Source organism: Falco punctatus (genome assembly GCF_963210335.1).
Source record: "Falco punctatus genome assembly, chromosome: 4".
NCBI lineage: Eukaryota > Metazoa > Chordata > Aves > Falconiformes > Falconidae > Falco > Falco punctatus.
Window position 1 is genome coordinate 20,122,335 of NC_137583.1, and position 27,929 is coordinate 20,150,263.

Sequence of the window (27,929 nt, forward strand, 5' to 3'; positions counted from 1 at the left end):
TATATTTTTGCATCTGCTCAGAATCTGAGTTGGATGAAATCCTGAAACAGTAATCATTCATTGCATTTTCACTGATACTAAGGCAAAGGACTTTTTGGGACACCACTATTGAAGGCATGTGGTGACAGCAGCATAAAATGGCCAGGCTGCATAGTTTCACTGCCAAGTGAATGCCATTTAAGTAGCAAAGGACCAGCTCGAGGAAGATTTATCCTAAAAGTAAACCTGCCCTTACAGAGTAAGCTGTGCAGCTGGAGGTTCACCCCTTTTGCAGGACATCCATCATTTACAGTATTGATATAGTGAAAAACCTAGAACTCTGTTGCAGACTGAAGCTACATAGATAACAGAAACATTAACACCCGAGAAAGAGCGAAGCTTAGCACTTCGCATTTCGAGAAGGGACAATTAGTACCGATGTAGATGAGCTCAACAAGAATGTCAATAAGGAGCCTTCTGACGAGGACGTGCTAACTGCTAAAAGAAAATAAAACAAGGTAAAATAATGGAGGTAGTAGGAGATCAGCAACTTCCTACTCAAAAGGCCCCCACCCCAATGAAGATGGATCCCCCCCGCCTGGGGATCATGCTGATACAGATAAAAACCAGATTAGCTTGATTGTTTAGAGTGGACAATAAGGAAGGACTAATCGTTAGTTAGCAGATGTTTTAAGATAACAGAAACTAAATAACAAAGACTGCTAATGTGTGCAAAGATAAAAACTTCAGGTAACTGACCAAGGAGATGAAAAGTACATCTTGTAGAGGCGTCAGACGGAGGAGATGCTGACTGTTCGAAAACCTTATGTATATGCATAAGTTTGTGTAATAAATATCGGACTGCTTGTTGAAGCGGTGTGCAAGTTAGGAGGAGCGATCCCCCTTGCACGCGGCGCCGTAATAAACAAACATACCCGCATTATAACTCTCCTCGAGTTGTAGCGTTCGATTCCACACATCAGTATGTCGATCTCTTGTTCAGGAGACTTTGTCCTCGCAGCCTGTGTAGTTACTTGTCTGAAATGTAACACTTTCTCTCAGCACTGTGACTTCAGCCTTCACAGGACAGTTGTAGAACTGAGCATTTATTTGTTTAAAACAGATGAAATAGCCCTGCGGAGAGCACACTTCCACAGAGGTGAGGGACATGCTGAGAGCTACGCTGGGCATCAGCTCCATGGCCTTTCTCCAGTGTGGGCCAGCGGTGTGAGGTCACCGCGCTGCAGGGCTGTCCTTGGGGCTGAGACCACCACGCAGTCTAGCTCGCTTCCAGTACTGACACCATGAGGGACGTGGGGGGCTCTGCTTTCCCCATTCCCAGGTTGGTATCTCCATTCTTCTCACCGTTTCTGCTCCAGCTCCATGGAGCAGCAATATAGCTTGTATTTCTGTCATGCTGTACGTTTAAAGGTCATAAATCAGGTTATGGATCTAAGCAGGACTTATTTCTGTGAAATTCACAGCGTTGCAATCTCTGTTGATGCGGCACAGAAGACGGGCTAAGGCCAGTCATTTGAGGACAAGTTCAAAGCCCCCCAAGGTAAGTGAGCGGCTCTGTTCCCTCACTGCTCTTACAAGTGATGCTGTTTACCGCGGTGCAGTAGCAGGTGTGACCGGGCTGGTGTGTAGGCAGGTGATGGCCGGAGGCTGCGAGGTGGAGGGATGCACAGCCGTGTGCCTGTGGCACCTCAGGTGAAACACGCTGCGGAGACCAGCCTTTTGGCTCACCGCTCCCTGAGCACCCCTCCGCACACACTTGCGCTCTCCCAGCCCCGCACATCGCATCAGGCCGGGGTCTCCGCGGGGCGCGGAAAGGGAGGGTACCCGTGAGTCGCGCAGCCTGCCGGCAGCGTTCCTTCCTGCAACGCGGAAACGCTGCTTGACCGGCGTTATTTAGCAGCGAGACTCGTTCTGAGCCTCCGCGGCCCCGTAACCTCTGCCTGCGGGCCGTCTCCCAGAGGTTCTGCGGCCAGCGGGCGAGCGCTGCGGCGAGCTGGGCGTCCCGGCGCGGCGCCCCGGGCCCGTGCGGCGGCAGGCTGGCCCCCCCTGGCGGGGGCCGCTAGTCCAGAGAGTACGGTAGGGCGCGCCCCGCCCCCGCTGCCGGGAGCCGGGCCGGGGCTCGGCGGCCACGTCCCCGCGCCGGGCCGCGGGCGATGTCGGCGGCGGGCGGGCTGAGCGGCGGGCGGGCGGCGCGCCCCGCGCCCTAACCTCCCGCACTATGCGGCTCTCCTGCAAGGTGGCCGCGGCGCTACTGTGCCTCGGCAGCCTGCTGCTGCTCTATCTGCTGGCGGGCAGCGCCGCCGCGCCCCCGCGCCCGCCGCCCGCGCCCTCCGCGCCCGCCCGCCCCGCCGCGCCGCTCGCCCGCCGCCAGCCGCGGCCCAGCCGCAGCCCGCCGCGGAGGAGCCCTGCCCGGGGGAAACTCGCCAGCGCCAGGTAACGGTGCCGGCTGCGGGACGCGGAAGTTCGCCCGGCCCACGCGTGACCGTCCGGCGCCCCACGCGCGACCGCCCCCCCGGTCTTTGCCCTCGGCGGGGGAGCCCGACGGGTCCCTCCTGCCAACCTCCGGCCCGGCCGCTGGAGCCTGCCGGCTGTCAGGCGTGCCCCAGCCCCACGCGTGCCCGGGCCCTCCCGCCCCGTGGGTCCCCTCGGCTGTGGCCGCTCCCCTGTGTCCCTTTGCCACCTCGTCCTTCCCTTTCCCAGATCTCCTTCCCCTCGTCTCCGCGTGTGGCTGGTGATCAGAAACCTTCGTGCCAACTGCTCTGGCTTGAGAAGGACAAACTTTCCTGTGTGTTTTCACTTGGAGCATGGTTGCCAGAGATGCCATGAAAGTGCGTGGAGGTCTTACCTCCGCTTCTGGTCCCCACGTCCGAGCAGGATGATACCTCCTCTGCGTGCCTGTGTGAGGGCGGCCTCTGAAATAGCTGCATTTCCATTAGTTTTGGCCTTGTTTTGGAGGCTGACGTGGGGACTGTGGTACTCGCTGGCTGGAGTCCGTGAGGAGCTGCTGTCAGCCTCGGGAGCTGTGCTTCTGCGAATTTTTCATTAATGTTGCAGGGAAGGTGCCTGGGTATTTCTGTGCGGAACTACCATGTTCCGAACTGCAAGGCACCAGTGGATTTAAAGCTCTTGATCTTTTTGTTTTGAATGCTTTTTATATGTAAATTAATATAGCAGAACTTTAAAAAAGAGTTTAAAATCGTGGTGTGGTGTGTTTCCTCTTTCAGTGCCTTACGGGCAGAATATTTTTTAAAAACTAATTGCTTCAGAAAAAGATAGGGCAGGGTGCTTTTGGTGGGTGGAGGGCTGTTTTCCCCTTTGCATTCCAACTATATTATGGTCAGTGTGACCTCATATATCTAATTAACTTGGTATGTCTTTGTGTCTTTGGTTCATGATTTCACAGAGATGTTCTGAATGAAAGACTATTCCTGGGTTTTGAGCTCTTATTCCTTAACTTATTAAAGCAGTTGGTTTCTTATGAGCATTGTTACCCTACTGAATGCAAGAGATGTTTACTGTGGCTGAGAATGGATCATGGACAGAATTCAAATGCATGTATTAAAGCAGGATTATTTCCACTAGCAACTGTACCTCCTGAAGTCATTTTTCTTTAAGGCATATCTCTGCGAGTATCATGGAAATCAAGAAGAACACTGAAGGAACGAGCCCAGAAAGTATGAAATTGCTAGAGTGTAAACAACTGTTCCATTTCAATGAGCATCTTCATGTTCCAAAATTTGACGTTATCTAACTTTTCTATTATTTGTTGACTTTGCAAGTACTTTTTACAAGGTCTACAACACAACAACAACAACAACAAAAAACCCAAAAGAGAGGAATGCTGTATTTAAACCATGCCTTTTCTTCAAATTTTTTTGTTTGTTTTTGTGAGGTTTGGTGGTTGGTTCCCCCCCCCCCCCCCCCCCTCACATCTGCTGGCACGGCATGATCCCGCACTGTTGGCACTAGCAGGAGTTTGTATAACTGAGAAGCACGATTCTGTGGGTCCAGTTCTGTCCCTTGCTGAAAGATTCTAGTAAAATAAAATTTATGTAGGTGAGGGCATCCATAAAAAAAAAATTGGGGGGGAGTGGGGGGGTGGCAGTGTGACATAATGTGGTCAAAGTCAAACAGATGCCAGTCTTCTTGGAAGGGCAGAAATACCCACCAACGTGTGCCATTCTGGAATGAATTGCATCCACACTCGCACAGTGAAGGCATCAGGTGGTGGAATCTGCTTAAAAAGCCTAATCCAAGATACACTGAAAGCAGTGTGAGGCTGTTTCTGTGGGGCTGGAATCTGGAGTGGAAGAAACAATGATTTAACAAGTTATTAACTCAAGGAGTGAGTGTTCCCATTGATTTGATAGGCTTTGTGTATGCATATGCTCACAGTAAAGCACATTCAACGTAACATGCTGAATCAGGGTTGTTACTGCCTATTCATTCCTATAATACAAATAATGATTATTTTAGTTACTCCTCATGAGCAAAGGAAGATTATTTTCTTTATTTGATGTGAGAGATCATATATGATCTTTTCATATTCCTTCAGGATAATAAAAAATCTGATTATGACTGTGTAAGAACTTGTGAACCGATCATGGTATATGTACTTATATGTAGACTGCACAATTGATTCAGATAACCTCAGTAAAATTTTCTCTATGTGAATGTAAAAAGTTTTCAGTTTTGCCAAGTTGATTTGTGTAGTCTTGTCAGAAGGATGCAGACTTTGGGCTGAACTCAGAAGTAATCAGAAGCATTATCTAGGATATGTATTCGCTTTATAAGAATTAGTCATGTTGGAGGCAAGGTGAATGGTATTTTAAGTGGGATTTTGCAATACCACTTTTTGTAGTCACATGATAATGATAGAAGACATTAGTTTTTAAGTTTTAAGAAGTGCAGGTTTCTTTTAATGTGAGTATTAATACATGATAAAACCTTAATTTAGTTGCAATTCAGCTGGCTGGTACCTAGCAATTATTAGTAAATACATTCATGTGTCCTGCTTTGGTCATTAGATAATTTTGACAAACATAGATGAGCATTGCATTTGAGTTTCTGGTTAGCAGTGAAAACTGATTTTTGACGGTGGTTTTACTGATCCTTCCTCTTGGAAGTGGCGAGTCCTATGCCTTCAGTAAGATTTTTTTTATATGAAGAATTCTAAGTACATGCCAAACCAATGTGTACAGAGTATCAAAAAGCAAAAGGGTTATTTTACATTTGAAGGGCAGATGTGGCCACACTTTCTATTAAACCAGCGTGGCAAGGCTCGGGAAGTGAACCTTTGCCAGCACATTTAGTTCCCTGGAAGTAACTTTTCCAAAGCAAAACATGTCTTATATGGCAACCTGTCAAGATACTTCTTTCTTTGCAGCCTGTGTGCACATGAGTTTGGCTTGAGTTTGATGGCCTATAATAACATGCTGAAGGCCCGAAGAGCTCATAACTTGTCTAACAAAGAACTCACTTGATAAAAGGAAAAGGAATAAAAGGATAAAGGAAAGGAAAAGATACAAACATTCATTCTAGTTTTCAGTGGTTTTCTCCCCTTTCACTGAGCAGTAGAAGGAGGCTGAAACTTGAACAAGTTTTTGATGGTCAGCAGCCACAGTCAGTTTTGTGCAACTGCATTGAAGTGAGAAAACTTTGTTTAGAAACATGTAATTTATATTTTAAAGTGTGTGAGATAATGTGTTTCATATAATTGAGTGACTGTTGGGACATTGACTCAGTGTTGACTGTTGGGAAAGGAGCCTATTTAGTGAATCACCAGTTCTGATACAATGTCTAAATCTAACCTTGTTTAGGCTGCAAGAGTAAATGAGATCATAATATGAAGAAGGTTTTAAAAACTAACAACTATATTGCATTTTGTAAGAATCTGCATGCATTACCTTTCTCTCAGGAATAAATTTGAACACTTGAATAGATTAGCAGGCGCTGTAATGAGATGGGAATGCATTATTTTGAATGGATCCAGATTGATGTAGACAGGTTTTGGGTTAATTACGTTTGAGACACTTTGGCTGTGACTAATAAGAAAATTGCATGTAATCTAAACTTTAAGACCTAGAAATGTACACTATTGTGCTTGAGCACTCAGGCTTCTTCTGCTGTGTCAATACCCATGCCTGTCAGGAAAAAAGTGTATGGAGTAAACAAAATACCATTGGGCAACTGGGTGGGAGTTGGTCTGTATTGTTGGAAGGCCTTTGCTATAAACATTTTAATGTGCTACGTATTATCAAGTCTGCCTTCAGCTGTTTAATAAGGATGTATTCTGCAAGGATTTCCTGATGCTTTCTGTAGCTCTTAATCTTAGGCAACAGTGCTTAATTTTAAAGACACATAATAATAGGACAACAGCAGGTAAGGGACAGCAGGAAGCAATTTTCTCTGAACAAATAGGTAAAACAGGGAACAGAGCACAGAGTTGGACATGTTAAGTAAGATAGATGTATAATATACCAACAAGCTACATTTCTGTACTGAAATTAGAAGACAGATAACAAGGCAACAAAGACCTTGTGTATATAGTTTCTTTATTTGTTCTTGTCAAACACATTAAACTTTAAAGCCCAGGTCACTATTGTTTTACATGCATTTGAACATTTAATTTAGGTTATGAAATCCAATTATAGACTCGATCCATAACCAATAAGTTGAACTATAAATGAATGAATGCACATATGAATGTTAGCAAGAACAGGTTACTATTAATGATTGTAGTACACTGTGTGGACCTATGTACTTTTTAATGTGCTTGGAAGTCTCTTGAGGTAGGTAACTATTACTACTGTAACAGCTGTTTCCATTTTACAGGTAGGACAACTAAAGCATAAAGAATTACTGACTCACCCAAAGCTTTTCAGCAGCTGACTTGCTGAAATAGAGCCAAAAATGGTGCTCACCCACCTTTCAACTACTGCCTGAAATCTTTACTATGTCAAAAGCCTATCGATATCTTAGGTTGATAACCTAGCAGTATGTTCTTTCTCGCTTGCCAGCTGTTTTTTATTCTATGTTACAAATTGTATCCTTTGTACAGTTTACCAGTTATTAATGTACTCCAGCCTTTAAAACAAAGTATGAACCTTTAAAAACAAAGTACACACCTTTCATCTTCCTTTTGTATTGTCTAGGAACATCTGAGCAGGCAGTGTTTCAGAGAAGTCCTAGTTTCCCAGTATGCTTGCTCAGCCACTGGTAACTGCAGGATAAACAAACATTTACTATTAGAGGAGATACATTGTATCGATGCATAGTTCAGTGTGTACCTTAACTTTATCTGAAACCTCAGGTTAAAGAAGGCCTTTCATTAAGCTGCAAGTTTGCTTGAATGAGGAGGGTCTTGGTGCCCAGCCCGACCTACTCCGGTAGAAATGAAGTAGCTGCTTCACAGGTATAAGCCAAGTTCTAACCTCCACTTTGTCTCTGATGACACATGGTGGAGGCCCTCTTATTTTCAAGAGGGGGTCCGGATAAGCCAGCATAGCCATGTATTCTATGTGAGGATGAAGCATCCTAGATGGTGTTGGTCAAATTGGAACTGTTTTGGTTGGATGCTGCAGATCTTTAAGGAATAACCTTTCATCCCAATGTTATTTCTCCCAGTCCCTTCCATTCTTCTTTGCATGTATGTACCAGCATGTATTAGCAGAGGAGGGAAGGGGAGTTGTGATGCTCTTTGCTGTAATCTGCTCATTTGCCTTCCTAGCAGTTTGCCATTGCCTTTACACCTACCACTTTTCAGACTTCTGGATAATAGTAGTGATCTTGTAAAAGCTAACTGAAATTGCTGTGAAATGTATCCTGCTGTGGCACACTTTTATCTCCCTTTCCAGCTTGCCTTTGTTTTCATAGCCCTTTAGTTTTCCTACTTACAAAAAAATGCAAAATATTGTGTCCCAACATTCTTCTGTACCTCGTTGCTGCTTCCCTCACTAACTTGCCTTCAGTGTCCTGGACTACTACTGAGGTAGTTCAAATACTACCTCATGCTCCTTTCCTCGGAAATTCTTATTCCTACTTAGGGCATTGCAGGCTCCTGAACTCGTTTCAGCCTAGGCCTTCACAACTCATAATTCTTTATCTCCAAGGCTCAGCTTTCTTCTCCACACTCTGGGGCTGGGCGTGTGTGTGTGTCTGTGTTGGCAGACAGCATGTCTCTTGTTCATCTGTAGCTGTCATGGGCTTGCAGGGCATTCTGCTTTCATGGAGAGTTGCTTCCGCCGAGGCTGTTCGTTGGTAGCGGTTGTCTGCATATACTGGATTTTTCACTACAAAATAGCTGCATAATGGAGAGTTCACTGTAGCTAAAATTGCAAAGAAAAGCTTAGTGCTTTGGTGTTGAGTTTTGAAATGTTTCAATAAAAGCTTAGAGTTTAGTCCCTCTCCCAGTGAATTCCATTGCCACAAGCTGTATCAAAGCAGTTCTCATCCTGCATATGGCTTGATTTAGAGACTCAATTAAGAGGAAACATTAAACAGATAGGGAGAAGGGGGGAAAGGGGATCTGTGTGAGCAGCTAATTATTCACTTCAATAATTCAGTGGTTTTTACACTAATAGGTTGGAAAGTAAATACCATTTCACATAGATGTAGTATTCCATTATTTATACACCGATGAAATTGGAGTTTAATTAAGGCTAAAGCCTAAGACTTTAAACCCTTAATGAAACATGTTGCTTTTTATAGTTAGTAAAGTATCATTGGCTGGTATTCCTTAATACAGAGGTGGGCTACTCCATAGTATAGAATGCTGCTGTTACACAGAGCAGCATTTTAATGTCTGGAAAAAAGATGGCAGCTTTATAACTCATTTTTCTCTCTATTTAGAACTTTTGTTTCTAGTATTAACTTTACTGAGTAATTGTATGTATGTAATTGTGTGCACTGTGAATTGAAAAGAGGCAAGGATTGATGTCCTCTGTTCAGTGATATGTCAAGAACTGGTAGTGATCTATGATTAGCCCTTTGAACTCTCCAATACTGATTATGATGCTTGTACTTTTAGTCGCTTTGACAGCACACATCCATGTAATGGAGTAGAAATGTTATTTGTGTTGGAATGTCAATGCAATACGGAGGAAGCATTCCTGGAGGTTGTGATTTTTACCTCCATACTGATGGGGACACACACACAAACCCAAAAGGCCATATTTTCAAAATGTTTTCAACTCCCCAAAAGAACCCTGATTTTTCTGGCAAGCAAGTAGCTTCAGTGTGCCTTTTACATGCAGATTCCCTTGTAGTCTAGCTGGAATTTATTTAAAGCCCGCACAGATGGGTGCTAAGTGAAAAATTTATAGTTTATATTCCACAAGCAGACAAGGGCCAGTCTGATCCGCCTGGGACATGTGAATATGTTTGGTTTTAAAAATCTCTGTTTTAGAAAAATCTCAGGGATTCCATCAAGTGAAATGGAGAGCAGTCCTTTGAAACTATGCCAACACCTTCAGGCCAGGATTAAGGCATGCACTTTTAATAGCAAAATTAATTAACTGTTAGAATAATTTACATATGGATGGAATAGATATTTTTTTAAGGTATGGATGTCTTCTTCCCGTCTAACCATTAGGAGCCTAGTAATGAAGTTCTGTGATCTGCATTGTGTTAGAAAGTTGGCTAGGTTGTAATAAGTCCGTTCTGGCTTCATAACCTCTAAGCTGGGAAAAAAAGCTTGTCATTTGCACAGAGAAAGCTGCTGTCTGGTTTGAGGTGCTATTGAATTAGTTTCATCTGTGTATGTAGTGCAGTGATTTATGCAAATCCAAAACCATAGGAGTAACCAGAAAATTTCTGAAAATGGCATATTTCATTGTGTTGTAATTTTAACGCTCCTGATTTGTATCATTGACAAAAATTGGCATGCCACTTGCATGTTCTGTGGATACCTAGTCAGAAAAAAACTTTTGAACCCTTAGAAAATGAAGGGGAAGAAAAAAGCCATGGAATCTGCTAATGCAGGATTCTCTTAATGTCTACCTCAGTATTTTTTATATGCCTGTTCATGAATTTTCAGGAAGCCTGGAGACCAGAAACATTCAAAAGAGCCTTCATCTTTGCAATGCATGCATCTGGCAGTGGTGGCATGTGGGGACCGGCTGGAAGAGACGCTAATCATGCTGAAATCAGCAGTTCTCTTTAGCAACAGGAGGCTCTGTTTTCACATTTTTTCTGAGGACTCCCTTAAGCCTGAATTTGAGAAGAAGGTGAGTTTCATTGTCATTTGCTAAATGAATGAGTTGTAAGTCACAAATCTCTGAGAAAAATTACATTGATGTCAACAAGTAGCAACTTAAGCACTTTTTCTGCTGCATATTGTTTGTAAATTCCTTATGCATGTTTTTTTTCCCTAGAAAAAGCTATATAATGTGTAGTGTCTAATTCCTTCCCCCATGTCTTTCAGTTAAAGGAATGGCCTTCCTCATATACAAAGAAGTTTCAACACAACATTTACCCAATAACCTTCTCTGTAGGAAATGCTCAGGAATGGAAAAAGTTATTCAAACCATGTGCTGCCCAGCGCCTTTTTCTTCCGGTAAGGCACCTGGATTTCTGAGTACGTTGCTTCAAGAAAAGGTTAATTCCACAGAAAGGAAACTTTACTGGTATAACATTAAAATTATTTTCAGGCTGAAACATCTGCTTAAAGATATTTTAGTCTGTGCTTTAGCCACTTAAAAAAACCCCAACCAAACAAAAACAGAAATCCAGCCCTGCTTTTTTCTCCTGCTAACAAAGGATGTGTGTTTCTTATTTGTCTCTAGTTCCATTAGCCTCTTGGACTCCTAAGAGTCGATGCGAGAACTCTTTTCAGGGTAGATGTTGCATGCCTTCCATAAATAACATTCCTCTTGGTGTGCAGTCATCATATTATCTGTACCTGGTATCTCCCTTTCCATATGTTAGCCCTTAGACTGATGCTTTCAGCAGTCCCTTTTCCTTGAGTTTTATTTCTTTCTCCAACACTGTCAGATCTGCCCTTAAGGAGAGAATTCCAATGTGCTCCAAGTCAGATTTCATACAAGAGCCCCGTGTGTGATGGGATCTTCAGATTCACTGAAAAGTTGTATTCTTTGCTGTATAATACTTAGTGTCATAAACTTGGAAGATATTTAAGGTTGCTGGAGAGAAGGAAGGTGTTGATAACAATGTTGCATATGCAGAAATATCAGAAATTGAATGAACTTTTGCATAAAGCGATTCCTGTGGAATTGAGATCATCTATCAAAAATATCTTGTGTGTTGCTGTTGATTGGGGGTGGCTCCAATAAAGTGACATGCTATTCACATGATCCAGATTTCTTCATTGCTGTCTTATGAGAAATGGGGGGACACACAAAGAAATCTTTACTTTCTCAGATGGAAACAATCAGGAGACAGCTGCACATCCAGATACATAGACTATGAATACATATGTGAGAAAATATGTGCTGTCAGCAGTTCTGTTTATCTGCCTTTTAGGGTTAGACTATCAAATGCACAAAGGCCAGATGGGCTGAAAGTAACTCCAGCTTCAGCAGGGATCCTCTCTTCCCTGAGTAAATATTTGTATCACCTGGAAAATAATCTCTAAGCATTAGCTTGTTCAGTACAGATTGTTTGTAAGTATGTACTCAGATGGGCTTGTTTTCACTGGGTAAACACAATTCTCTGTTCATATTTCGGTAGTATTTTTTGTCATTTTGGTAGACTGTCATTCACAGAAACAGTTTCACTTTTATTTGTCAGCACCCTTCTGATGACAGAAAATGGTTATGTATTCATGCTGATTCCTTTAGGCTGGGCAGTGCTTTTTTGCTTCCTTTTTTGTCACTTGCACGTTGCCATGACAGTTCTCCAGTTACTTCTTGTAAAGAATATTAGACTGTTGCATGTTGTCTTAGCAAAACTAGGAGGCAGCCTGAACTGTAAATGTTTGTTTCTCTTGGGGCAGTTGCAAAATGTTGTGTGTGGTCAGGCTGAGGTTTATGGCTTCGAGTAGGAGGGGTTGTCTGAGAGTAGTTGCAGCTGACACTAAGTTGATGTGGATAAGTAAACAAGTTGTAGTAATGGCTGAAGTGGCAAGTGTCCAGTTGGACTTTGGTACTCAGGTTTGAAGGCTGACAGAACCATGGGCTGTTTCTGGGTGATTTCAGCCACCATTATTTTTCTCAGTGCTTAATAACTAGGTTTTGATATTCCATTTGAATGAGACAATGCTGTAGAAATCTGGTCCACACACAGTGGGAGCAGAGGATTTCTAGTGTTAACTGTTTAGAGAACTATTTTGACTTTTATTTTAAATAAATGCCAGCAGGATATCTATCCTTTTTTTCTTATCCTTCCCTGTACTAAGCATTTTCCCTTACCGTGGCATAAAGTGTGACTGGATATGGGGAGGACCCAGGAGAGCAGTAGTTGAGTTTATCAGCTGTTTAGCTCTCAGTTGTGCAAATTGTCTTGCTCCTGATAATGCTAAGCCTGAGTGGAATGCAAGTCTTTGATTCACAAGTGCCTCTCCTGCCAAAGAAATCTGTCTTCTGCAGCACCAGCAGGCATGTGAAAGTGGACAGGAGGGTATGAGGAATGTGTTAAGGGAAAATTGAAGAATCTTTTGATGGTTTTACTCACTGATAAAGCTTAGCTCTGGGATGTGATCCTGCAGCTTGTAGTAGGGTTCTGTTTTGTCCTGGGTAACAGGTTGATGTACACATTCCCAGTTTGATCAATCTACTTGGGTTGCTAAAATATTAAGGACAGATCATGTGGCATCCTGCATTTTGTAGAGGCATTCAGTGACATCTGATCGTGTTTGCCACTTATATGCAGGGAAAGTACATTGAGCCTCCATGTAATCTCACAAGTCTAAACCTCTTGCTGCAGTCTACTATGATAAAACCATCAATGGGATTTGCAAAGACAGAATAAGAGAGATGTGGATCTTAACATGAGCACAAAATGAAACTTTAAAAATAAACTAGGAAGGTAATGCTCTCAGCAATCCCTTGAAACTGTTCTGTAACACTAACATGGTTGTTAAGACACCAGGTGAAAAACTCTTCTGTTCTCACGAATGTTGCATACCAGAGAGCTGGCTTGCAGCTGTCTCTATATTGCTGTTTTGGAGCTATATGAAATGCTTAAGGGATTTTTGGATTATTTCAGTTCTAATAGTAACTAACATTTAGAGCCCTTCTCAAAACACTTAATCTACTGAAGAGCTTTTAAGGTAGATTAGCAATATCCCTGTATTATAGCTGTCCTCTGGAGTACACTGAAGTATCCAACCCAGTGGATTAGTGGCAGCACTGGGAATAGATGCCAGGACCTTATCTAGATAAAAGTCTCCATCTCTGTTGTAAATTGAGTTAATTGCTTGCTACAATTGACTTTAGTAATTTGACTTCTTGGTACTGCTACGTTAGCATCAAGATTTGTGATTTGTCACTGATTTTGGATAAAGCTCTGATAAACTGCCACGCTAGCCGGTACAAACCATTAGGTAGCACAGCTTCACAATACACCAATATGTGTTTACACAATAGTGTGTTATTACTTGCCAACCTTGCTAACACAGGGAGAATCTATGGAGACAGAAGTTGTGAAATCAAATTATAGATAATTGAGTATTTAAGTGAAGTGTCAGGCTAAATATAGTCAGTTCTGTGCAGAACTTTTTGACAGATTTGCTAAGAATACTTTATGTAGCTGCAAAAAAAAGATCACACTTCTAGCTGTAAGCGCCTGTTGAGGGAGGAGGAACACAAGTGCAGACAAGCCATATTCCTGACCATTCTTTTCAAAAATCACAGTCTGTCAGGTATGTCTACATGGTTTGTGCTAGTAAGCATGAACTCGGACTACCAGACACAGTCTTGCATTGCTTATGCTCCAGGTCAGATGCATGTCATTTTTAACCTGCAGTCATGTCCCTATGGTTAGCCCTGCTGGCAGGCTCGGTGCACTCCCAGCCTGAGCTGTGCAGCATCTGGTTCAGGCAGAGCAAGCTGGAGCAAGGTCCCTTGGACCACAAGCTTGCCTTGCGCCCATGCTCACCTGGTTTTGACATTGAAAATCAGCAGAGTCAAAAATTCATTGTCTCTTCTTGTATGCTTTTGAATAAGTAAAAGCTAAATATTGTTTTAAGGGCTGTGTAAAGTCGAATGTATTATTTTGAAAACTTTTATTTAGTTTGGGAACAGAGCTACCTGAAAGCTATGGGACACTGGGAATGCCAGAGTTATTTAAATGAAGTTTATCCCCAGTGTGTAACTCCACTGAAATCCTGGGAGTTATGCACAGAACTCTTGCAGACACAGTTTCTGAAATTAAATTCTCCTACCCAAGGTGAAGTGAAATGCATTGCCAGAAGGGGATGTGATCAATTCAAACTGGCCTGTGTAGGCTTAAAATAAGTCTTAACTCTTCACATGTGAAAGAGGAAAGTGTGAAAGGGCTTAAAGGAAGTACCAGAGCTCTTCTTTTAGCCTGTTAAGTGTCACTGTGGGGCAACACCTCAGACACAGGAGAGGGGAGAATCTTACGACAAACCAGAAAGGAAGAGCATGTGAAGCCTGAGTGGAGGAATACAAGATGGAAAGTGTGGGGTCAAATGCTGGTAGGCACCCACTTCACAAAGAACTGAAATACCTGCCTGAATCCTGTTATATATAGGGAAATTATTACCGTCCATTGTAAGTGGATTACAATTAAAATAAAAATGCAAAAATAACGTTACAGTAAATTGTGTATATTTAAGTTTGCTGAAAGAACAGTTTTCTGCTGGAAGAAGCAGTGCCCAGGCTGTCACTTACGCTTGGGAGGAGTGCCTGTATGAGCCCATTAAACCTCCCCCTTAACTCTCTATTGGCAAACGCCTGAACAGGGCACCCTTAGAAAAAATATTATGTGGTGTACAGTGTGCTGTGGATGCCTCGGGCAAAGTCTAGCAGCTTCTGCTCTCTTTGTAGTCATGTGTCATCTCCTGTCTCCAACTAAATTTTGGGGTGAATATTTTCTCCCTCCCAATATATTTTGATTTTATATGATGTCATATAGTAGGTCTGTATGAATTAGGGCTCCTAGGTGCTGCAGAATAATATACAATATCCAGGATATCCTTAAGCTGAAAGCCCCTTTCTTCTTTTCAGCTCTCTGTCTTTTGCTGTTTTACTCTTAAAGTAGCTGTCTTTTTTACTTGGTTGTGGTTTTTTTTGTGGTTGGTTTGTTGTTTGTTTGTTTGTTTTTAAGTACTGGACTCTAGGATATCTAATACGTGCAAATATTTACCTCTGAGCTCTTTATGTGTTATTGAATTATTTGTGTCACTGATTTATTGATATCTCCACATGCTGTTTTGTACTTTTTGTGGAAAAATGAGGTATTGTTATAACCTTCCATCCAGCAGCGTGATCTGGATTGTGTTGGACTTGTTTACTTAGTTTCTTGTAAACAGAACTTTTGTTTAAAATACAGAGGCACTTGCCTTCTCCTGCTTGTATTGCTGTTAGGAAGAACATGTAATTATCATGTCAGAAATATAGCTCAGGGATTTGTTAAACTTGGTTAAATGTCAGTCTGAATCCCAAAGTGTTCATTCAGGTGAAAAATCTCATTTAAGTCAGTACTCATGGATTTAGTATCTCTGTGTTGCCTGTTGAACGTGCTTAAATGTAATTTCACTACCACCACCTTGTTCAAAATCTTAATGTTGTTCAATCTATTTCATAGGTAATCTTCAGTCACAATACATTTCAATTTATGTAAAATTCAAGTTCTTTATTGGAATTTGTTGTTACCCGCATAAATAGGAGAGTTTGTCATTAGTATCATTGCAAATGGATAACAGAGTGATTGTTCTGTTCTGTAACATGGTGAAAATCAATAGCCTTTTGGATTTGCTTTTCAGAGAAAGGAGAGAAATAGGGCTTTTGGCTGAGACCAAAGTAAGAAAATTCTAGTCCATCAGGAATTTTTGGACAGTTCTAGGAAATAATGAAGAGCAGCAATAAAACCACAGTTGAAACTGATGGTCAGCTTTAGCTAATGATATTTATTCCTTAAAAAACAGCCTTAGAAATAGCTGGTGCAAACATCAAGGGAGTTTTCTTGGACTGTTGGTATAATATATATAATTTGCCCTACAAAAATTAATGAATGAGCATGTAAGGATTTGGATAGCCACAAGGGGGAACATTGTCCACAAGAACAGATTAAATATCTTGGATCTAACTTAACAGTTTACACCATTCTGACTTGACTAACTTTACTGTGGTTATTCTTGATACAGAGTCTGATAACAGAGATCAGAATCTGACCTGATAAGTTTTAATATGACATTTGTATTTACCAAGTAAATTTTGGTCTTCAGCAGGATGCATATACATTTTTGTGATCAATAGTTTTCTTAATTAATGTGAAATATCTGTATATATTAATACTGAATATAAGTCTCCTAGGACCACAAGGTTGTAATAGGAAAACCAGTCATTAGAAACTTATAAGGAAACATGATACTAAATGGAGATGAAAAGTATTCTGTTATACTAACTTACCCTTGCTGACTATGGAAGAAGCTATATGTTTCACCACTTAGGCATCTTGAAAAGAACTGACAAAGCTTTGTAAATATATATTCTTTGCATTCTATTTCTGAACTGATACTGAATAGCCCTTGCAGGTATTTTTGAGAGCTCAGTGGATTACTGTTGTATGAAGTTTAGAATCCAGCTTCTGTAATTTGGTAGCTGTTTTGCTGTGTAGTTTGGAAAAAACCCAAACAATAACCAAACAACAACAACAAACCAACCCAAACAAAACAAACAACAAGCCAATAACCTGATAACTGCTCTTCTTATGTGTAATTACATTTAGCTGATAAATCAATAACCTCTTTCAATCTATCAGTTTAAAATTTTGCCAATAATCTTCCTGTTTGTTATTTCTTTTTCATCTCTTTCTCTTACTGTGCAAACCCAAAAGGTCATTTTAAAGGATGTGGATTCTCTCCTTTATGTGGACACTGATGTTCTCTTTCTGAGGCCCATCGATGACATCTGGCACATCCTGAAAGAGTTCAACTCAACACAGCTAGCTGCTATGGCCCCAGAACACGAAATACCAAAGATTGGCTGGTATAGTCGATTTGCGCGTCACCCTTATTATGGGACAACTGGAGTCAATTCTGGAGTGATGCTAATGAATTTAACACGGATACGCAACACTCAGTTCAAGGTGAGAAGAAATACAGCTGTTGCAGAAACTAATGTTTTATGTGTTTTTCACATCTTAGTATAAAATTACATAAAGTTTTAGTATAAAGAATATGAAAAATTTAAAATATATGTAATTGGGTACTAAATGCATTTACAGTGAAAATTATTATTAAAACAAGTAAAACTTCCTCAGGAGGCTGGAGGACTAAGAACTTGCCAGATGAAGCACTCTGTTAGCAGTAATGAAAATGGCTCTTTCCACGTTTCATCTTCCCTTGAAAGATACATGAAAGAATAAACTCGGGGATCTTCGGTGCAGTCACTGTGTTGTTTTTAAAATTGGAAAGCTTGATCTAATTAACTAGAGAAATTTGTATCCTGCTGCAGATCAAGTGATTCCATGAATTGATATAAATCAGAAGGAAACATTTTCATTGACATCTGACATCTCCCCTCTTTTGTGAAAGGCATGACTTGTAAAATCTTTATTTGTTTCATTGAGCACATATTCTCTAATCTCTTTAAAAACTTCATTTACCCCAAGTGGTCTTGTTCCTTAGTCAAGGCCAGGGGTTTCCTATACTGCTATAGGAATGATTTGAGTAACAAAAGCCCTTGCTCTTAATATCATAATTCACACGGAAGGTAATTTTTAGTCTGCTTTTTTCCTCACTTCTGTATCTCAGTTTTCACCTTGTCACTGCATTTTTCCACTTTTCCAGTTTTTCTCCCTCCTGTTGCTCAGAATAGGAAGATTGTGAATAGCAGGAGCTGACATCAGAGCTAGACCCAGGAGACCGTCCTTTCCTGTTTAGATAAACAGGAGCACAGTCAGCTCTGCCGTTCCAGTCCTGTCCAGGTCTAACATTTCCTGGAAGTTTTTCGTTTTTCACTTAGGTATCTGACATAGCTTAGCAGACTTCCTAATATGTGGGTGTCGCACTCTGAGTCGTTTATGACATCACTGTTCACAGTATTAACCCATTGCTTCTGTTTTTCTGCTCTGCAGAACAGCATGATACCAAGTGGTTTGACTTGGGAGGAAATGTTATATCCATTATATCAAAAGTACAAAAACTATATTACATGGGGAGACCAGGATTTACTAAATATAATTTTTTACTTTAACCCAGGTAAGTAATGATTCTTGAGTCATGATTATCTGTGTTAAGAAAATTTCTTGAACTTGAATTTTTTTAAAAGTGCTATTAGTTATTTATAATATGCATAATGTACTCTGGCATGATATTAATGTAAGTACACCTAGGATTTACAACCTATGAAAATACTTCTGAAAATGGTGCAGGTAGTGGAACTCAGACTTGGTTCCATTGAATAAGTAAATCTTTTTTCTGGAGATTCTGGGAAAATAAGGCGGAATAACATCAATGATGAAATGCAGGAATGAAGTTTAAGGTGTGTACGTGCTTAAGAGTGCCACTGCACCACGGCCTAGCTGAAAAAATGTTTTTGTTTCAGGTATTTATAGGAATGTGAAATTGGAAAACTTTCTGAAAACCTATGCTCTATTTTTCGGAAATTCAGCTGAATTGATGCAAATGAGTAACAAAGCTAATAGAAAATAGACACAGCCATTGGAATATCTCTGCTAAAACTGTTTCCCTTCCTACTTTTTCTCCTTTACTCAATGTTACTTTTTGAGAAGGATGCATCCAGCCTCTCAGCTGAATGATCCAGCCTCTCAGCTGAATGATCCAGCCTCTCAGCTGAATGATCCAGCCTCTCAGCTGAACGATCCAGCCTCAGCAGGCAATAGGATAATGTCATCTATTCTGCTGCTTAGATTTGTGTGTTTTCTACTCTTCTGTATTCTGTGTGAGGAGCTGTGGAGGACTTCAAGTCTCTCAAAACCTTGTTCTCAAGGAAGAGATGGCATAACCCACCCATCCTAGCATGGACCAGGATATGACCAATGTTGTATGACCTTGTCAGCCCAGCAAAACGTCGTATTTGATTCCTGTCTATCACTCTTGCACAATGCCTCTGTAAACAACTTGTAATATTCTTGACTTGTCCTTTGTTTCTTCTTGAATTGGAGTTGTATTCTCCTAAGTGTGTGTTTCCAAGGAACTGGCAAGTTTAGGTATCTTTATTTTAAAAGGGTGTGCCTTTTTCCACAAGTGCTGAGACAGTTTCTGGAAATTCAGCCCCTTGTAAGTATTTTGCACTGATCACAGAGAAATGACTTCAGGCACTTCTGAAAACAGTAACATCTGAGAAATGCGAGGATTTCAAAGTTGTAGCATAGTATGTGCTTCCCAAAGAAGATGAGAACCTTATTCATGCTTCTAAATGGATGTTAAGTATTCATTCTTATTTGCTTTACTTTGTTTCCTATGTGACCTTGTATTCCCTCAAGTGATCTTAACGGAATAAGTTTGGATTTATCTTTATTTATTCTGTTCCCTTTTCTTTTTCTCTAAGGAGTCATAGGGTACGTAATTGGATATACCCAAATCCAGGCAAATGAAAGGAGAGAGCAAAAGCAAAGCAATAAGCTAACATCTGTTTACTGCAGACAGATGTCAGACATCAGTGTCCCTGGTACACCATGTATTGCCCTCGAGCCTAGGGAAAATAAAGTGGAAGAAATCTTCATTATGAAATGATAAATTAATTACCAAAACAAAATTAATATTATGGGAATAGGGTCTACCAAAGGAAGAAAATGATGAAATCAGATTAGTTGTGAAGTCAAACTCAAGCTGCTAACTTCAGTGCAGAGGAAAAAACCCAAAGATTGCAAAAATAATTTAATTCTGTGATGAGAGTATTCTCTATGAAATCCACATATTGAGACTTTCTTTCTGCACCATAGTCTGTCTCTTGCTTGTAACTGGTAAATAATTGTTTACAAATTACGTAACATCAGACTGCACAAGAAAAGGCAACAAAAGAACTGGATACAATTAAAACACAAAACTAGTCTTTCCCGAGGTTTTAAACTGCTGGGTTGTTGAGACTGGCCTGGGAAGGAATCAGTCAAGACTGCTGCAGGTGGCTTTTTATAGATGCAGTGTGTTGGCTTAAAAATACATGGAACTGTGTTACCTGGGGCCTCAAGAGAGGCCCCCTTTCCTCCCATCTCTGAAGACTGTTCTGATGATTAATGGATCTGAAGGCTCACAGAGCAGCTAGGGTTTGACTCCAGCTGTGACAGCAAAAATGCACAGAAACATCACAGTGGGGAGACAACCAAGAATACTCAGGTGACATGTATGAAACCCAGTAAGCACCTGATGACATCCTCGCCCCACGGTGACCTGCTGATGAGCTGTACCTGCAAACATCTATTCAGGGTTACGGAAAGGATCCTCATTAACTGTAACAGGGTTTGGATCAGGCATTACTGCTCTTCCTGTCCTTTTAGCAACACTGGGGAGCAATTCCAGGTGTGTGACAGGTCAGACTGAATGGAAACCCCTTAAAAATCTATCCTTTCTGGAGAAGTCTCCTGATAGAGAGGCCTTAAGGGAGGAAAAATTTCAGAAACTTTTTCTCCTACTTCTTCAAGAACCACACAGGACCAGCTGCAGACTTCCTGGGAAGCTAGGAAAGGCCAAGTGAAGAATTCAGTCTTCAGTGCTCCTGATGTGACCTGCCAGCACTGTGCAATGATTCACTGTACTCCATTTCTGAAGCAAAAAGGTCACAGGGACTGGCATGATTTATTTTAAGCATATTGCAAATGCTGTGGGTGCACAGAGAAAGTTTTAAAAAAAATATCAGTAGGAGACAGGAAGTTACAAGCCCATTTGAGAAATTAGGCTCATCTTTAAATAACGTAGACCTGTGAAATTAATGGATGACAACCCTTAGAAGGACTGTGGATAAAATACACAACCTCTTATGTTCTGCTGTCAGTATAACAGATTATCATAACCTCAGTGAAAGCTCCAGCAGCAAGCACTGTGTATACTTTGCAAATTTTCTCATGCTGTCTCCAGCAGGATTCAGGGTTTTGCATAACCCTCACCACTATGTGTGCTTCCCTTCTCATTTCTGTAGCTCCAGAAACTTCTTGCTAGGGCAGAGGACCCTAGATAGTGCCACCTGGTGCATACTCTCTGGGTTTAATTCTGGCATTTTTAGCTTTGTAAAATCCTTGCTTGGTTTATGTTTGAACCCAGTTGTGTTGCCCTCTCTTTCTGTTAGTTCAGGTCAGTGCCAAGCTTTGTATAGTCATCCTCTGAGGAAAAGAAGTTTCTCCATCTAGCTGGGATATTTGCAAAAGAAGTAACCGAATTTTTTCTGATCATCAGTCCCAGCTTTTTTATAGAAACACAGTTTAATTTGTTGTAACTCTTGTTTGATGTGTCTTTTTTTTCTCTTCCCTGACCAACATTGTCAGAGTGTCTCTATGTGTTCCCATGTCAGTGGAACTACCGGCCTGATCACTGTATGTACGGAAGCAACTGTAAAGGTGCAGAAGAAGAAGGTGTCTCTATTCTGCATGGCAATAGAGGTGTCTTCCACGATGAAAAACAGCCTACATTCAAGGCACTCTATGAAGTGATACGTGATGTAAGTCTTCTAGCTCAACAGAGGCAGTTGTTTTATTTCAATGTAGATTACCACTTTAACTGGGTCACTCAGATTGCTCTTCCAGCAGATCAGGCTGAGCATAGTTGCGCTTTATGTATATCCATCAGACACAAAATGACAAGGTTGCTTTCACCTCTCCTGTTTGACTGCATGTGTGTATTTGAGGTAGTTTAAATGATCTTCCTTCACTTTATAGTAAACTTCTAATCAAAAAGCTGATAAATTGCTTTTCTGTGGTGCTGGAGGCAGAAGAAAAGTGTCTGAATGGAGTTCTTCCTGGTGGTACTGCAACTCCGGTCCATAAATACCCAATGAAAGCTTGTCCTCCCTGAGCACCTGGAGCCTCTGGGCATGTGGAAGGCAGAAGCCTGTGTACAGGCACAATCCATATATCCACTTTGAATGTTGTACATGTACAAGTCCACGCTCTAATAATATCCGTTTCATAACAGTACCCCTGTGTTAGTAATCCTTCTTTAAATACAGACTCTAGAAGTACGGTTTCTGAGAGGTTGGCTGTTTTGGGTAATACACTCTGACACACTTTTCTGAAAGCAAGCACTGTCAAGCAGACCAGTGTTTTAAGTTGATAGGCTTTGATGATGCTTTGGGAAGGTGAGGGCCAAGTCATTGCCAACCTATATAAGGTTTTATCTTACAGAAACTTTTGAAATGCCATTTTATAGCTAGTGAAAATTAATCTTTTTTTTTCTTTTCTTTAGTTCCCATTTGAAGACAATCTCTTCCAGTCTTTGTACTACCCTCTGCAGTCTAAATTTCTGGATACAGTGCACACTTTATGTGGGAGAATTCCACAAGTATTTTTGAAGCAAATTGAGAAAACTATGAAGAAGGTGTATGAAAATCGTGTCATTGTCTACTTGGGGGCCAACCACAGATACTAAATGTAGCTATATTTTTACAGAGTTTTTAATTCTTGCATCCCATCTTGTGAAGCATATAAAGGAAGAGTATGAACTCCTTTACTGAAACTCAGAATTAAAGTATTTTCCTTATCTGATTTCCTAATAACCCCTGAAATTGCCAAACCAGAGGAAATTCTCAAAGTCTACCTGAACTGTCCTTTATTAGGTCTTCTGTTCTCTTCCTGTGTTTGTTTACTCTTAGTTGCAGCAGGGAGAGGTGATGAGTCTCACTTTATTTGATGACTTTAGTTTATTTGTTTAAGTACAGCTGTATTCACTGTAACTATTTTTGAAGTTCTGCAAAAGCTTGTACTGACCTTAGGCTTGACAGAGAAGTTATGGTTTGAGCTACGTAATGTGGGGTATGTAACTTGAGATGGTAGGGCATAAATTCTTGACTACCATGAGAATGCTGAATTACAGAAAAGATCACTCGCGATAGGATGAGTTAAAATCTACTAAAGCAAAGGGAAAGGACTTCCTTAAACTTGCACTTCTGTCTGAAGGTTTATTACCTGCTATTCTTCACATGTAGGACCGAAGATTTCTCTTACTTAAAAAGATTAGGGGAATAGAAGTGCCTCTTCACTTTGTATTTTACAGCACTTTTTGCCTAGTGACTGTCATTTTTCCCGTTTGCTCCTCAGTAGTTTTATGAGGGCTTCTCATGCAGGAATTAGAAGGAAAACAATTACAGCATAAATAGCAAAACTATGTACAAGTAATGGGAGGGGGATGCAGTGGAAGCTGTGGCACCCGCACAGCTAATGGAGCAAAAGGATCCTTTCTTCCGTGAAATACAGTTGTGGTCTTCCCCTCCAGTCTCTTACAGTTTTAAGAAAGTATTCCCTATCTTGGAAATGCTAATTACATCAGACACAGTCCAAGAAGGTTGTGAATGAAGAGTACGAAAACAGGTACTGTTGATCTGTTTTCCTCTTTAATTAAGTCTCTTTAATTGCTATTTACACCACAGTAACAGTGATATGCCACTGACAACCATTCTTCCATCCCTGTGTTGGGAGACTGCAAATGCTGCCTCTGACTCCTCTTTTCTGCTTCACCAGAAGCCGGCGGCACAGAAATCTATTTCTGCCTGGCTCTTTTGTTCCTGGAAGCTGAGTTTTATGCTAGGATCATAATGAATAACCTCAAAGTGAAAGAGGATACAAGATGGCTTTGATGTTTATTTAAAATACTTCATTTAGTTTAGATTTCGCAAGTATGATGATCATCTTATGATATGCACAGACAAGAGCTTACTAAAACTTGCAGAAGCTGAAAGGTCTTGGGACAAGTCACTGGGGAACTGAAGGTGAGGACCCTCTTAAAGAGCAGTGATACCTGAGCGGACTCCCAGAGGGCATTTTCTAAGTGTGAGCCCTGAGGGGTGTGTGTAGGTGAGCGCTTGAGGAAAACAGCAGAGAAAATGATCTTGCATTTCAAGTCTGTTCAGCAAAAAAAATCAGCCATTACTTGGAACTAATCACTTTTACGTTTAATAGGCAAAGTAGGAGAGGGGTGCGGAGGGTGAGATACATGATTAATGGAAGGAAAACCGATACAGATCATATATCCTGTATGTTTATGAGAGAGAAATATTTGGGGTGTGTGGATGAGGGAAAGCATGTATTTCCTAAGTTAAAAAGTAGGAATTCTGAAGAATTGCAGTTTTGGGGGTTTCTACTCTCTCCAGTCAGGACCAGTACACAGCTTCATAAGAAAACAGACTCCAAAAAGAAGTCCTTTTAGCTTGAACTTTCCTCTCTCCTTGTGTGGCAGCTCATGAGAGGAGGGAAAACGCAGGCCTTGCTGGCGTCTCAGGCTGCCAGATAAACAGCCTGTACACAGGATGAGGTGCTGACAAACTTTTCCCAAACACTGAAGTGTGAAAATGTCTGTGACGCATCCGTAAGCGTGCTGGGTGAACGACACAGCGTGGCAAACAGCATTGCTACAGAGTCATCTGAGCAGAGGAGGTGTGAAGAGATAGAGGCTTGGAACACAGGCCATGTCATCCTGGTCCTAGCAACTTCACTGCTGGTCTGTGCCAGTCCTCACAGGCAGGACAGACAGAAATGTCTGTTGTTTGCGCCTCTGCGTGCTGCAAATTCTAATTCGTTCGTGTTTGTGACTCAGCTTGGTTATCTGACAGTGTTTGCCACATAAGCATAAATTGACATGCAAAGGATAGAGGCAGCTCTGTGTTTATTTTGATTGAAAGCCCAAGACCCAGAAAGGCGTTTAAACTTCAGTGTAGATCTTGCTGCCTCTCCAACTTGCCTAAGTATTTTCTATTTCAGCTGAAGTTTTAGTTGCCACTTAAAAAGAACAGTATGCTTCTAGCTACAGAGAAAAGTTTGAAAATGTAACCCAAATGAACATTGAAGACTTCAGAAGGCAATGAAGGAAAATTAAGCATGTTCTTTTAAAAAGATTAAGATAATGTAAGCCTAACATGTGATAGGTAGACCTTTTAGACTAGCAATGCTGAGAACTTAGAAAAAATATTAGCTTGCTTTTGGTCTGTATTTTCAAATATCAGGGTGAAGCTTGATTGTAGGTCAAATGAGGCTCAATGAGATGCATGCTGGGCACTCAAATTCCTCATTTCTGTGGTATCTACAAGCCACACAGAGTTGCAGAGCAAAAGTCTTGTTGCCCAGACAGTTGCAACTCTGCTGCTGAGTCTCTGAAGTTTAGGAGGCTGCGATTGTGTAAGCTATGATTCAGCAGAACCCTGCAACTATGGGCACATTAAAATGAAGGAATGGAATTCATTACAAAACAAAGGCATTACTGCATATAAAATGATTAGAGATTAAAACAGTGCTTTTTATGTTTACAAGAGGTGCTAAATTATGCTTAGAAAGAACTGTGTTATGTTCTCAACAGCTATTAAAATATATGAAGTATATGCTTTAACATGAACATTTTTGTTAACGTAATATCAACTTGCAGGAAGAATGGGGGAGGTTCCCCCCTGCTGTGCTTTTTTTTCTGAGGAAAAAAGCTATAATGTAAGTACTCCAAAGTGTTTTAAAACAATTATGTAACTTCTTTTTTTTGTTGTTGCTGTTAGAATTATTAATTTATATTCCAGCTTCCAAAACCATGTTATATTTTGGTTTTAACAGTAGTTGATTCTAATATTAGTCTTATTTAGGAATCAGTTCTAATTCATTTTGTATTTTATACTTGTGGCTAATTCCTTGCTAATTAGCCTTCATTTATTTTAATAATGGGATGTGTAAATATTTATATAGACTTTATACCCTCATTTCCCCTTCCTGTCATGTATTTTAGTTACTTCCAATGGTATTATGTAACCAAAACACCTTTGCTAACGTAACACCTTGAGCAGCAGCAGCACAACACAGGGGGGAAACGAAAATAGTTTTCTTTAAATGAACAGAAGCTCCAGCATGCGGAATGTATGGATAACAAAGGGAAAGAATCACCTTTCACACTGAGAAAGGAACAGCAGGGTATGGCCCAGACAACTGCGCGGGGGTTGTCTGAACACAAGCCCTAACCCAGCAAACGTTTGATACTCTGAATTTTGCCTGTGTAGTCAGTAAGCTTCTATGCAATGCATAAAGTTCAGCATGTAACCAAGTCCTTGCTGTACCAGCGTCAAATATTCAGGTTTTAAATTTGCTACATTATACTTGAACTTGCTGAAGATAGATAAATAGGGGCTTTATATTAAGAGCTGCTGAGCACCTCCATTTAGCCCAAAGCCATTTAATAAAGTGTCAGGCTACCAGTGCGCGTTGTACAACAAAGAACTGCCCGAGTGGGAAGCATTTTGTTGCATCATTTATATAATGTGAGAGTTTTTCTAGGCTATTTGCCTGCCTATTACAAAGCAGGCTTAGATAGCCCTGCTATCATTTCGCTTACAGGTGGAAACTGGAAACTGCTCTGTGTGTCTGTGTGTGTGTGTGTGTACACAACAAGAGCGCGTGTGTGTAAAGAATTCTGTACCTTTTCTCAATCATTTAATTGCTTGTGTATTTTTACTTGACAAGTGCACCAATTGTTTATAGCTCCCAAGGAGGCCTAGCAGTGCATTTCTGTGTTAAGATCCTTTGGCTTACAGTACAAATAAATGAAGTTTTAAGCACGCTCTGTGTTATGATAGATTTCTTTTAAATACAAGATTCTGTGTGTGTGTACTGGATCTGGCTGGGATGGAGTTTTGTATTAGTGATGTTACAGTGTATGTATACATGTATCTCTGCATCAAGCAGAGAAAAATGTCCCTCTTTAACAATTTTACGTGCACCGTAGTGAGACAGTATTATATGGGATATGTTTCTGAAAGTGACAAATATATATACTTAACTTTACTCAAAGTGCTCCCATGTTATGGAGCAACCCCAGCTGTGTTACAGTGACCATAGATCAGAACCTGTCAACTAAGGAAACTGAACTTCTACTCTTACTTCTGTTTCTCCGTTAGCTTTTGCTCCTTAGAGGATTTGGTCACTTAGCATAATTTCCTTTTCCTTCTTGTATTTAATTTTATTTTATTGACACTCTTGTACAGTTGCTGCTGCAACATCCTTGGTTGTGCTGTGACATCCCTGTGTGACAGAAGCTTGTGAGTCGTCTGTTCAGCCAAACCAGTTGTCTGCCTGGTGATGAAATTGTTTTCTCGCTTGCTCAACTGTATGGTATGTTGGGCTCAGTCACGCTCTCTTTGAAGTCAAGAATAAAACTCCCATTGATATTCATGAGAAAAAGTATGGCCAGTTGTAAAACAATAGTGCTCTGTACGGCGCTGCTTCAGCTCTGGCCTGCGTGGTGTTCGGTTACGTGCTCCATAATCAAACTGGTTGGCAATGTCCCGATCCAAGATTTTTCACTCCCAAACGCGGCTTTGGTCAGTATTGCTGTGGGGAGAAGACAGTGTTTTTCCCAAGGTGCAGGGTAGGCAGAGGTAATGCGGGCACAATAGCAAACGGGACGGGCACTGGTGGGCATTTACCACTTGCTGGTGAATCACAGGAAGGGACCTGACCTTCATTTCCCATGTCCCTGCTGCTGGACCCGTGACATCTGTCTGAGCCTCAGCTGCAGCTCTCCTGTTTGGGAAAATAAACTCTCGGTTGACTGAAGCGAGGCCTTGGCACTCGGTTACCCGCAGCTGAGGGGCCGGGGTACTGCAGTGACCTCGCGCTCCCCTGCCCTCCCCGCTGCGCACACATCAGTACGC

General features: G+C 41.2%; 1 protein-coding gene across 1 annotated transcript; it reads left to right on the plus strand.

Moving 5' to 3' along the window:
- Nucleotides 1-627: 627 nt before the first annotated feature.
- GXYLT2 (glucoside xylosyltransferase 2) lies at nucleotides 628-26,835 on the plus strand. Its single transcript, XM_080382616.1, has 7 exons — nucleotides 628-2,433; nucleotides 10,037-10,226; nucleotides 10,424-10,555; nucleotides 16,981-17,232; nucleotides 18,223-18,346; nucleotides 21,586-21,758; nucleotides 22,502-26,835. The coding sequence occupies exons 1-7, from the start codon at nucleotides 2,219-2,221 to the stop codon at nucleotides 22,682-22,684; spliced, it is 1,269 nt and encodes a 422-aa protein (XP_080238742.1). The 5' UTR covers nucleotides 628-2,218; the 3' UTR covers nucleotides 22,685-26,835.
- The last annotated feature ends 1,094 nt before the right edge of the window (nucleotides 26,836-27,929 follow it).